Raw genomic sequence first — 14,112 nt, forward strand, 5'->3', positions numbered from 1 at the left:
ACCACCTTCCACCACCGCCTTCCACCACCACTATTTCCTTTCACCACAACCACCACACTACTGCCACCGCCTACCACCAACACCACTGCCAACTTCCACCACCACCGCTACCACCAATTTTCACCATTGCTACCACCGCCGCCTTCCAACACCACTACCTACAGTATTACCGCTTTCCACCATCCACCACCGCCATTGCCACCATTTATTTTTAAAAAATTATTAGAGAATATCATTTTGTTAATTTAATTTAATTTATTTCTTATTAAGAGGGATACTTTGGAGAATTCAATTAGAAATTTATTTCATTTTAAATTTTAAATTGGTCCAACCAAACACTAGAATGGTTATTATCATTCCATTCCTATACATTTCATATTTACAACTAAACAATAGAATGAGAATGACTATTCTATTCCATTCCCATTCTCATTCCATTCCCACTTGCATTCCATTCCATTCCATTCATGCACACCAAACGTAGCATAAGGCTATTTATGTAATTGGCAAAATACTCATTTTTGCTTTTTAAAATAAATTGGTATATCAGAAGGTTAATTTCGTCATTTAATTATAGAACTGGGGTAATGTGATCAAATTTCATAGTGTTGGGGGTTTTCTAAAATAGGTTAGGGGTATTTGATAAAAAAAAGTGATAGTATTGGGGGTTTCGTGAAATCTACCCTTAATTTAATAAGGTTTCAAATAATTTAATAAGAATAATATACAAGCTGAGAACTTGACTTCGCTTACCAAATTAATGATAATATATATATATATATATATAGGTAAAACAAAAGGGCAAAAGTATTTTTATTTTCTATCTTTTATGAAATTAAAAGTTAAGTCCATACCCCAAGGTTAGGCCAACGAGAATACTGTAGTCCCAAAAAGAAGTGAAATTTTACATCCACAAATACTGTAGTCCCAAAAGGGAGTGAAATTCTACATCGTCGGTGCTTCCTAACCACGAAGCACCACGACAAACCATATCCGTTACTCAAGTCCATGCTACTTTTAATGTATTTTACTTCTTCCTAAATTCATCACTTGACATGTTAGGCCGTTAAGTTCAGTTCAGACCTCCCAAATAAATATTTGAACAAGCCAGAAAGTCGAGACCCTTCTGTGTCTTCGACTCATTTGGAACAATATCCCATTTACCTATCACAAATTTACTTCAGACAAATCCAATGAAACAGTAATTAAATGCTTAAAAAATAGGAGCTGCAGGAGAGAGAAGTTGGATGAAGATTGCTCATAAACCATTTAAAGTCCAGCACCTTGGATTTGAAATTGAAAAAAAAAATTAGTTCAAAGTTCAAACTAAATTCCTTCCGATTCCAAATCCAAGAAGCCGTTTAGGTAAATAAATTTTCAGGAATCTCACATTCATAATGATAGTAAGAATGTAGAACGTAGACCATGCCAAGCAAGATTAAGAACTTTTTAAACTGAAGATTATAAGGAATCCATATTTTTGTGCATTAAGACTGCAAACATAGGATCAAACATCTCTACATTCCAAAACAACTGATTCCTAAATGATAAGAGTTCGTAACATAAAGTAAAATAAAAAATTTAGTATGAGCATATCATCTAGCATCCCACATAGCGAGGAGGTTACCGACATAACAGATAATTCTATCAAGAAAATGAGAAGATAGGCGCCTTGATTATAAAAGACCAGGACAAGGCAACCCCCTGATTGATCATGGAAGTAACTGGTTGCCTATAAGATAGAAGATAACTACTGTGACAGTAAGTAAAGAGCCACCATGGCAGCTGCTACCCCAGTTCTCTGATAACCTTTCAAGACCACTTTACAGAAGCCATTACCAAAACAGCAAAACCCAAATAAAGCAAAACACCCAGCCAGATGAGAAGCTTCTAATTGCCTTCGCCCTCATCACCGTCATCGTCATCCTCATCTTGCTCATCATCATCGTCATCGGATCCATCACTTCCCTTTTCCTGCCAGAGCATGTAATTCACAAATTCAAAACAAAAAGATTACGCCTATTATATCAGGCATTAACTACCTCCACTGGCAGAACTCCCTAGGCAGAAGAAGTTAGGCGAGTTGAAACATTATAATCAAATCTAAATGTTGGTGTGGACATACAGAGCAACAGGATGACAATCCAGAATGATATTCCTCACATAATGCTTTTTTATGCATTCTATACTAAAAAATCAAATGTATTTCCTAAATGGCAAGAACAAGCAAACATTACATCTACTGCAATTACGCCTAAACATTTTCTAACTTATCAACAAAAAATAAATAATATCCAATTTATAACATTGTTTTGCATGGTCAAAAATGTTAGCCAGTCGGAAACAGGGACGACAGGAACATGCCAACAATTTATACAGTCAGACAACTTTCAGATGCAGGAAAAAACAACAATCTGTAGATCAGTTGCTTTAAGTGATGAGTCTGAAAAAGAAAATTCTAAACCTATAACTAGAAAATCTTATAATAAATGTGTATAATATATACGAGTGACCTAACATACAAACTTCAACCCCTGGTCCACAGTTTATAAAGAGACCATAAAATTAAACAAATGCAAATGCATGTGATCATAAAATTAAACAAATGCTTCCCAAATTAGAGACCATAAAATTAAACAAATGCAAGCATGTGATCATTAGTAGCACAAAAGAAAAACAAAATCCAGAAAACTATAACAAGGCTTTCAAATTGACACTCCAATTACAAAACACTTGAGATCCCTATCATGAGCACTGCTGTATCAGTTGCACAAATTTCAGAACGCCTTTCATATCCATTATTAGTCCATAGCACAAATTGCACAATGACAAACAGTTATATTTGTCTGAATTAGTTTTCTTGTATATTCAAGCCTTAACATTAAAACACCACCCAGTCTGCATCAAGATAGCACTGATTTGCATACAAACTTATGAATGTAAATTATCACTTATGAAACATTTCCCTTATCTGATCTATTGCACATTTCCTCACTCTTCAAAACAGTGAGTGACAAAACAGGTAAATTACATATCCCAGTGATGAACAAATCCAAATATAAGACTTGATGCTACTGTTAAAGAAGTATGAAATTCAGACCTTATTCATAATTATGAGTAATGAGTCAAATCTGTTACCCATTCATACATATATTTTTGTGTGTGTATATATACATATTACCCAAATGTTCTCAATTCTTGTTGACTGTAGTTATGATATTATTTGTCCCTTTGATGTTTTTGCCAAGTACTGTATTGAGAAAAATATTAATCCTCCTCCATCATTGCATGGCACAGAATAAGCACCATAGTGGATGGGATTTATTAGGTGTGAGCAAGAACTTTTTAAGCATGTCCCAACAAAGAACGAGAAGCCAAATACGGACCCTGTCGGAAAAGGATTTAACTCTTCAGTAGAGTTCAATCAATCACTTGACTTCACTGTCTATCTCATCAAGAAAAATTATATAAAAGGTATAAAGATCATGCACGTCTGATGGTAGTTTTTATTTTATCTATCTATTTCTTAATAGAATACATATGTTTACATGTGTATTCTATATATTTTCCAAATGAGCAATAAATGATTCAACGTTAAATAGGATAACGTTTTTTGATGAATTACTATACAAATATAAATTGAAACTACAAGTGGGGTTTTTTTTCCTTTGATAAGTGAAAGTTAATTAATAAAGGCTAAGAAGGGAGCGAACCCAAAAGAAAAACTATGGAAGTGGGTTTTCTCCAGCTGTTTGATGCATTGACAGGTAATTCTTCTCTTTTTCTTCACTTTTGAATTATTCTGAAACTTCCTTACGCATTCGTGAATTTCTTCAATCTTAGGCCGCTAAGTGAACCCACGAAATCCTAAACATCTTCAACAATCATATCTCTTTCTTAATTTATTAGAATGGTCCTAACTAATCCAATTTTAGGACTATTAAAGCAATATTGTGAAATATTAACTAATCCAGCATTGCAACCAAGGAACATAAAGCATAAAATTAGATAACATGATAAAGTTCTAATTATTTAAATTGGAAATTAAGTTACATGAACAAGACAAACAGCATCAATATTAAGAACCTAAAGATAACAAACTATGAACACACTGAATTTAAAGCAGAACTTCTAAAAACACCATGTAAAATCTCTATAATGTAACAAAAAATATAGAAGCATTTATAATTCAGAATAATGATCTTTATTTACCTCTTCATCACCTTCATCCCCTTCAAATTCCTCTTCATCAGCTTCCTATATGCCAAATAGGTCACTAATGAACGTTAGCAAAACAGGACACCAACAAAAGTTTTAGATCCTATCTTAAGCTACATAAATCTTCCAATGAAAATGAGATGGAAAGAAACAAGGAAAAGAAATTACATTGTTGAAATAAGTGAGAGGGTTAGGCCATAAATCCTCCTTGATTATCTCAGCAACCTGCAACAACTAACAAGTAAGGCCCCATATATATTACATCAATAGAAGAAGATATAGGATAAAGGGAGGGGGTTTTCCATGCAGGCCTGCAAACTTCAGCAGATTGGCCCAATTCCCAACTGAACCATACAACATTGCCAGGCCACAGCAAACTTTTCATTGCAGTGGGTTGGGCTTGTGATCAGACTTGAGCGCGAATAGAAAATATTGGTAGGCGCCAAGCCTAATTGACGCAACCAAAAGGGTCCGGGTAGAATATGGATTTATGGTCGAGGCTCACAAATCCAAATGTCATTTCAAAACAGTCAAGTAAAGATCTATATCTCGTCATGTCAAGTAAATAACAGTTTTCTTGTTGATCCAAGTCAAAGTTTCAGGACTATGAAAGAAATTTCCTTAACTATTTCCAATTGTAAAAGTTTGAAACTAAAAGTTAATTTGTAATTGCTATGGAAATTCCACTTTACAAGATTCTTGGGTATCCATAGATTGCATGTATCAAATCATCGTGTGTTCATGTTTTGGTCAATGAGGTTCCGAAGCAGGGGCTATAATAGGCAAGGGCAAGTTCTTTAACGCCCAAGCACAAAATACACATATATCTGTGCATAAGAAACAGAAATTTACCTCATCATGGATCTCATCCAAATCATCTTTCTGCTGGGTTTCACTGAACCAGCTAAAGAAGCTGCAATGAAAACAGTCAACAGAATAAGGAAATGGCATATACACGAGGGCATGTGAAATAATGTAGGATATACCATCAAAATGAAGAATGCAAAAGTAACGTCTGTGGAATGTAAACCTCGGGAGAGATATCTTGCTAATGCATATTATAAATATGATAAATCCATTATGTAATGCAACAATAGATCACTGCTCATTCAGAACACCGGTGAACAAGATATCTTAATATTCTGCCCATTTGAAACAGAAAAAGCAGCAAATAATATGATAGTAACAACATAGAAAGATTCCATAGCATGTTCAGGCAAGTCCATGGTATTAATAGATCAACTTTACCAACAAAGCATAAATGAACCAAAACATAACAGTTACTTCAAGAGACTGCGTCTAGTCAAGATGTAGGGGAAGTCAGCAAATCTAAACAAAATAGAATATGAAATAAATAAATAAAAACTGAAGAAGTTTGCAGAAGAAACAGATAATTATAATCTAATGGAGAATAAATAGAACAGCTTACAACTTTGTATTATATACAGGACAATACTTAGTGAGGACCTACACCATCCTCAACACATAAGTGGCACAATCTTATTATGACACATCATTGTCAATATATAGGACAATGCCATCCAAAGATGAAATGGGCCAACCTGACTTCCATTCCTTTTTCTTTTTGACTTTTTTTTAATTGACAAATCAAAGATGATGCGTCATAACAAGATTGTGCCACATATGTGGAGAGGATGGTGTAGATCCTCACCGGTGAGGACCTAAGTATTGTCCTTACATATATATAAAGAAAAGGATCCTGCTCATGATAAAGTCGGAAGTTCCTATAATGGTCGCTTCTGCATCTAAAACCTGCATATAAGCTTGATTACACATTGAAAATTTCTCCCACATAGTAATGTACCTAATACTCTAAAATTCTTAGCATGCTTTTTTTTTTTTGCTGTAGCAAACCTGGATACACGTGTAAAATACACATGGTTATGTTTTGCTCCCTTTTGTAATACATCGTGTTGTCAAGGTATGGCTAACTGACAAAGTTGAGACCCTAATCCATTAATTCAGCAAGCCTGATTTGACCTTTTTACTGATATGAAGTATAAACACTCTTAGCCATGCTAAGTTACAAATAAATAAATCAGAAGATTTCCCCATCTAATTTACCAACTAAATTTCCACAAGTATTATATATTTTATTTAAAAAACAAGTTATAAAATATATTATTATGTTCTGATATTATTATGTTCATTGATACTTCTTTTATAAATAATAATAATAATAATAAAAGATAGCATCTTAATAATTACAAAAGAAAAAAAGATAGCTTATATAATGTACATAATCTGCCGAAACGCTCTGTTCAGCCAAACAGAAACACCAAAACATCAAGGAAACCAACCTTTCTTCAGCATGAGGCCGCTTGGTCCCTTTCTTGTCATTGGCAACTCCATTAGCAACACCCTTTAAAAACACAAAGAATGATCAATAACACCATAATGGAACTAGCAAGTTATGTATGCATAGAAGAGCATGGATAAAAACCACCTACCATGCCCTGTTTCCACTTAATTGATGTAGCAGCAATTTTCGTTGTTCCTTCATCAAGGAAGGTAAAGGTCTTTGTGAGCTTTGTCTCTTCAAAGAAAGGATTGGGGTTGAAGTTCTGAAAAAAACAAGAAACAAAATTAACTATGTAAATCCATCAATTAACATGGCACTAACCAGCATTCATTCCACAGGGCCTGAACACACTAAAAAGAAAATCAATTAAACCTCTGAAAAATTGTTTACAAACTCAAGCAGGGAAAAAGAAAATGAACTCACAAATGTTATTGAGTAACCCGATTTCACATCCTTAAAATCCTCCACTTCGATTGAACTTAGATGCTTGAAAATCTAGCAAGAAAGAATGCAAAAGTGCACATAAATTATTAGACTGATTAAGCAATCAAATTATTTAATAGTAGTTCAGTATAGTATAGGTAAGAGCCATACCTTTTGGTCTTCTTCAGTCAGAAGGTCACCAAGAGCAGGATGACTCAGAAACTGCACAGAAAAATGCAAAGGTCAGTTGGATAAAAGGGTTCTAAAAACAATGCCAAATACATAACAGTAAGCTAGTAATTTGTTTGTACAACAAAACAGATGGATGATACTAACAGCAGTTAACCAAAAGTCAGGAATGGATTTGATTATATCATTCCGCTTATCATAGACAGGCTTGCGTATCACATTGTACTTCTGCTCTACTTCCAAGACTTTATCACTTGCCTCTTCATTGATCTGGAACCAAACAGATGAACGATAAATGACATGTTTAGACCATTTAACTTTTACAGCCCACATACTTATCCAAAAAAAAAACTTTTACAGTCCACAAACATTCATAAATTTGAGTCAATGAAATATGTCTAAGCAATAAAACGACACTTCTTTTAAATGTATGAAAAACAGAAGGATGGCCTCCCTACAACACTGTTATGATGTTATACAATCCCATGTAGATTTTTGTTTTATGGGATCATTTATTTTGGTTGGTATAGCACCCCAAAATCTCGGACATAGCATGAATACTTCAACAAAGGAGCCAAATATGGACAACCGACACATATTGATTATTCTTTTTGAAAATAAGATATTTAATTCCAAAAATGAATTCAGTATTTGATACGTATTCAAGAACAAACATCTAGCATGCATTAGACATCTAGATTTGAGATTTCTAGAATAGAACTAGACTATTAACATAGAAAAAAAGAAAAAAAGAAAAAAAGAGCATAGCATGGATTTCAAATACTTGAAACAATTTTAGAAGAAAAATTCAGAACTAGAAAAAATAAAAATCAAGTCAAATAACACAATATTCTAGATCATTAAAGCATGCGTTTATTCATTAAAGTATCATGTCCCCGATAATATCATACTTTGGAAGCTAAGATAATTTAATAAATCATTAAAGTATGCGTTTATTCTTTATTATCAAGTCCCCGCTATTTCACGATCCTATTTTCTCAACATATATTGAATCAAAGAATCCATACCAGTCTATATTCGTATCCTGAACTATTTTCCATGTTTCAAAGAAATTGGACAGAAATTCTTAAGTTTCATGTAAATGGATAGAAAATATTATTTCAAGCCCGAGTTCTTTCTTTTTCCCCTCAAGGCAACATTTCACAATGAAATATATGTTGTTCATATAACATATAAACAAAAACTAATCAACTCAACCATGAACTTTGGGAGTCATATTCCGTAAGTGGCAATAATTAAATGAAACAGGTCAGAGTTTTTGAAGGGTCTGAGGGAGAAATTGTAAATCCATTGAGGAGAATGTTGATCTTTTGGATTCCTTGAGAGTTTAGAGAACCTATTTGGCCTTTTGTGTAGTTTTTGAGGGATGTGCTCCCCTTTTGAACACCTATTCTAATGCATATATTACTTTCTTTTCTTTTCTTTTTTTTAAAAAAGGTCAAAGTTATATCAATAGACACAAATTTCAGGCTGTGAAACTTAAACAATGGACTATGATTAAAGTTCGAGCAGATAAAGAGGGTACAATGATATTAATCCCAAAGGTAAGTCCTTAGATACTTTTCGAGTTTTTTTCTTAGCTGGGTATGGCTAGAAAGAATTTATATCACTGCAGATATTGTGAATGTAATTTATACAACCAATTCAGTTAAGCAAAAACAGGGGTTTAGAAAGTTTTCTCATTACCAAAAATGAAACCTTCAAACACACACACAAATGTACCTGAATTTGTATATTCAAATAAATAGATACGCACAAGCATTATATATACAGAAATACATAGTTAAATACAAAATTGGGTATGTCCATAAACATATAAAGGTACATAAATATTTAAATACATAAATACAAACATAAATAAATACAAATAATAATGAAGAACACAAAGATATACAAACATCAAATTCTTATTATTTTCAAAACATGATAACGGAAGTTAGTTAATTACACTGTCCTTCATTCAACAATTTAATGTTAGAGAAACATCTTAAATACATAGAAAATATGGAAATAATATTTTTCCGTGAAAGAAAACACAAATTGATAAGCTGAAACAAAAACAGCAACGCCCTGTTTCGTTGCAGCGTCAAATAAACAAACCCATTACAAATAAATGGCTTCAGTGAAGTAAAGTTTCATTTTCTTGCCCAAGCAAAAGAGAAAAAGAAAAAAGGTTCCCAAATTTCGTACTTCAAATTCTTTTAGTTTTCTCGAAAGCCAAACAAAGGTTATTACAAATAAACAAAACCCATTACAAATAAATGGCTTCAATGAAGTAAAGTTTCATTTTCTTGCACAAGAAAAAGAGAAAAAGAAAAAAGGTTCCAAAATTTCGTACTTCAATTTCTTTTAGTTTTCTCGAAAACCAAACAAAGGTCAAAAGGAAATTAAATGTAAAGGAAGAGAGAGTACTTTCTCCAGCTCGTCTTGGATCTCCTGCAACTTTTCGATAGAGAGTACGAGTTCTCCATCAATGTGCTCTGCGTTTTCCTCATCGCCTTTCTCGCCAACCTTCAGCTTCTTGCCCTTGTCTGCCACCATCTTCGCAGCCTTCGAACGAACCTAACAATCTCTTGTTTGTGTGACTCCAAAACCCTAGAGAGAGAGAGAGAGAGAGAAGCGAGAGTGTTGTGAGAGGGAAGTGGATATAAAAGGTGTTAGGGTTTTCGGAGCGATAAAGGACAAACAAGTTAGGGTTTTGAGAGTATAAAATCTGCTGCTACGGCCCAGCTACGTGGCTGTACCGAATAACCCAATAAATAAATGACATTTTTCAGTCGAGGGTATAATAGTCATTTGAGTCATGTTGAAACAGAAAAATGAGTACAAAATGAAATGTTAATTTGATGACTTGGGAGTTGGGACATACAAGTACCAGGAAAATTATTCCAAAATGGCCCTCTTGTGGTGCAAAAGCCCAATAGGGTCCAAATATATTGAAGAAAATAAATCGTAGGCCCAAGAAAACCATTATGGTAACTTCATGTCCAAATTATCAGTCTCTTTTGTGAATGTTAAGGGGCTGTTAAGTACACAAGACATTGGCGAAAACGCCCTTTATTGCAATTGTTATATTAATTTTCAAATTTTAAACACTATGAAAAAAAATAGAGCTTTTACCTTGTATATATCAAGAGGTTCATTGCAATTGTTACAACGCTAACGCGGTGCAACGAACGAGCACAAACACCCTGTCAAAACACAATTATTTTTTTGATTTTATTGTAGGTTCACTTTACACCACGTCTTCATTACAACTGTTGCAATGAATAATTTCTGACTCAAGTGGCACCCTCATGCTTGACAGTCAGAAGTTTTATTATTATACCAAGTAATACCTCAATGTATAAATGCATATACACATGTACATTTTAAGTTATTGTTTGTACTTGTTATGCATCTTTGTGTGGTCATAAACCAGATTTTAATTATAAATAAATAAATAAATCCAAGGAAAATGCTTTAGTGAGTAAAATCACCTTAGTAGAAGATACAAAACTCTCAGTAGATATTTTGGAGCATAGAATATATTGTAGAATGTCAAATCTCCTGGAATTTTTCAAAGACTCCATTCAGTAACTATACATTCATTAGAGCAATCTGAGACCTTGAAATTGCTTCCTTTTTTTTTTTTTTTTTTGCCCTTTATTATAGATCTCATTTGGTATTTACTGAATGGCTCCATGCATACTCTAATATACCTTTACTTTCATAGTAGGGGGTGCTACGGTTCTGTTCGATTTGGTCTAGTTCAATTTTAGACTGATTTGAAATCGAATCGTTCACTACAATTTCATAAAAATTAGAATCGAAATCAGAACCGTTGGCACATAGAACCGAACCGTAAAAGACCAGTTCGGTTCGGTCGCGGTTCTTTTAGTTTTCAAATATATAGAACCGGTCCTGAACCTAATGGGTTTAAATCCTGTCTTCTACAAGAAAGCTTGGCCTTTAATAGGTCATGATAACACACTTGCTATTAAGGAGTTCTTCATCACTAGGAAGCTACGTAAAGATGCTAATTCAACCTGTATCTCTCTAATTCCTAAAGTCCCTAACCCCTCCAAGTTTAATGAATTCAAATCTATTTCATGTTGCTCTGCCTTGTACAAATGTATTTCAAAACGTCTTGCCAATAAACTCAAACCTGCACTACCATCCATTATTAGCCCATCTCATTCTACTTTTATACAAGGTAGACAAATTGTTGATATCTATCCCAATGGCACAAAAGTTGCTCAATAGGTTGTATCTTAGAAATTAATTAGATCGTTATCACCTGCACGTAGAGAGATTATACGATTTTAGGACAGTACTCGCATGCCTCTCAATATCCTGGCCAGTTCTTTCCTTTTGACTTATTATTATCATTTTTCTTTAATTTATGCAATTGAGTTAATATTATATTCTTAAATTATTTGTGTTGTTTAAATTCCAAACTCATCGTTATATCTATTTTGTTCAAAATGATATATTGTCATTTTAATAAAAGTAATGTGATTTGTATTGATGTAATATTTATTGGTGTATTATTCATGCTCATTCTAATTGTTATATTGTTGAAAGAATTGTTAATTCCAACAATTCCTATGGATGTGTTATTTAACCATGATCTTGTATATATGTTGTCCTATGTAACATTATTGTAGCATTCATGAAACATCTTCAAGTTTGGAGGTCCCAACATTGGAGGTCTTAGATTGCTTAATCTTCAAGTTTGGAATAGGGTTGCAATCACGAAACATCTTTAGATATCATCAAAGCAAAAAAAGGTATGTTGCGGATTACATGCATCAATACCTACCTTTTGAAAGAGTATTTGGGAGATCAACATACCTAGTCAAGGGATTTCTATTATAATTTGGGGCTGAATTGGATGGGTTAAATTTCCTGTTAAAAAAAAAATTAAAAAAAATGATACCTAGCAAATAAAAGGATAAACTTTGTACAACACTTGGCCGTTATATAATCATATAGTAATTCTCAAACAAAGCAACATGAAACACCATTTTTTGAAACTTTGTTGCATAATATGTAATATAAAAAGATTGTATAATGCCTTGAAACTTGAATTGGTATGAATAATTATAAGTAATAAAAAATAGTGTATAATAAGTTATATATTTATATATATATAATTAGTGATGGTTCGATTCATTCCTAAAGAATTTAGAACTGGAACGTTGTTGTAATATAACGACTCTTTAATTATGGAACTCAAATCGAAACAGAACCATTAAGGAACCGGACCAAAGTTCCGGTTTGATTTGGTTCGTATCGGTTTACTGGTTTTAACGACTTTTTGTACACTCCTAATCCATGGCATTCATATGCCTTCCTACCCAGGTACGGATTCAATGAAGGTCCACTGTGGGTGCTCCCACTGAAATTTTTTATTTTTGTACTTTATACCTACTAATTTTATTTTTTTGATTTATATACTTATAAAATTGAAAATTTCCCCCCTGAAATTATAGAAAAAAATTTACTATTGCCCCTACAACTTCTTTTTTTTTTTTTTTTGGTTAAAAGCCGCCACCATTCACATACTTTTCTGACTCCCTATTCCTACCTTCAATTTCTTATACTACTTAATTTAGCTAACCGGGTTGTGTTTGTAAATATAAACATTCCCATCATTCTTAATTTTCAATATGCAATATTATATATACAAATATATAATGTAAGTAGCAAGACTTCCAAGTATATATGAAGCTTACATACTATGAAGCTTTTGATGTTACTGTTAAAAGGCTCTAGTCTAGTGGTATATTGTTACAAATGGGACTTGTTTCACATTAAATTTGGATAAAAGTTGAAGTGTAAATAGGTGGGTATACAACACTATCTAACAACTTAAGTTTTTTTTAATAAATAGGTAAACACACATCTATTATAATTGGTATGACTCAGTCCTTGATCCGATGTCACGTCCACAAACAAATTATTATTAAATCCACCCTTACCATATAATATTGTTATATACTTGGTTATAGAAAGATTCAAGTGAGGCTATTTCCCTATTAATTATTTGCGGAACTCTAACCTCAAATTAACTATTTTACCTTTATTACCAGAAGTGTTTATTGAAGTCAAGGTCAACTCCATTTTTATTGATTATAAGATAACTGGAAAAGAACAATATTTGGTTTGCGACTTCACATGGTGTAAATTCTGACTAGGGAGAACTTAAGTATTGTTCAATAGAAAAACTTTTCTGCACCTTTAATACTTTGTTATTTGTGCCATCAACCAATTATATCATGTCATGTAAGAAAAAGTACTTTGCTTTAATGGGTTCGCATTATTTAATAAGCTGATGACACATCACTATAATCGATCCAATTAAAATTTTCTCATTAGATAACCCAACTCTACTTGCACCATACCGAATTAATGAACAATTATGAGAAAGAAATACAATAGGACCATATAATCATTTATATATAAAAGATGTATAACATCAAAGGTTCTGAAATTGCAAAACTGGAATTTTTCTTTTTCGTGGTATGAATATAAGACCTTTCTTGGAAGTTTCTTTTTCATTTATTTGTTTGGATGGCAAATCTTAAAAAAATAAGATACAGGTGCAGGTGGGATATCAATAAAATAAATAAATTATACCTATATATATATAATTAAAATAAATTATACCTATATATATATATAATTAATTTTTCTTTAATATAATACTGAAGTTCGTCTCACAAAACATAAAATAAAATAAGCATCTCAGTAATCACTTAATATATTTTGAATTTTTCTCAACAATTATACTATTATATTATTGTAAGAAAAGATACATTTTAAGTTTCAAAACTTGTTTAAAACCTATTTTAAAGTATCAGAGAAATGTCACATTCATGATTCGAAATACTGCGAATCTGAGAAGCAAAGTATCAAATGGTAGTCAAAGTATCTGAGAAGTATCATATAAA

At 32.6% G+C, this 14,112-nt stretch overlaps 1 protein-coding gene across 2 annotated transcripts in view; it reads right to left on the bottom strand.

Annotated features, from left to right (window-relative positions):
• Positions 1–1,461: 1,461 nt before the first annotated feature.
• The window catches only part of LOC132286757 (NAP1-related protein 2), a 56,845-nt gene continuing 44,194 nt past the window's right edge, over positions 1,462–14,112 (bottom strand). Inside the window, exons 1-10 of one of the 2 annotated variants that reach the window (XM_059789140.1) lie at positions 9,587–9,835; positions 7,301–7,423; positions 7,136–7,186; positions 6,965–7,036; positions 6,690–6,803; positions 6,540–6,601; positions 5,071–5,131; positions 4,387–4,443; positions 4,213–4,257; positions 1,462–1,974 (exon numbers count right to left, since the gene is read on the bottom strand). In XM_059789140.1, coding sequence (XP_059645123.1) covers positions 1,891–1,974; positions 4,213–4,257; positions 4,387–4,443; positions 5,071–5,131; positions 6,540–6,601; positions 6,690–6,803; positions 6,965–7,036; positions 7,136–7,186; positions 7,301–7,423; positions 9,587–9,715 — 798 coding nt within the window. In that variant the 5' untranslated portion in view covers positions 9,716–9,835 and the 3' untranslated portion in view covers positions 1,462–1,890. Of the gene's footprint in view, positions 1,975–4,212; positions 4,258–4,386; positions 4,444–5,070; positions 5,132–6,539; positions 6,602–6,689; positions 6,804–6,964; positions 7,037–7,135; positions 7,187–7,300; positions 7,424–9,586; positions 9,836–14,112 lie in introns of those variants that run through there. The other variant, XM_059789141.1, reaches the window with a different exon arrangement.

Source organism: Cornus florida, unplaced genomic scaffold (assembly GCF_030987335.1).
Source record: "Cornus florida cultivar Cherokee Brave unplaced genomic scaffold, ASM3098733v1 CherokeeBrave_3.0.0_Hap2_Chr11, whole genome shotgun sequence".
NCBI classification, from domain to species: domain Eukaryota; kingdom Viridiplantae; phylum Streptophyta; class Magnoliopsida; order Cornales; family Cornaceae; genus Cornus; species Cornus florida.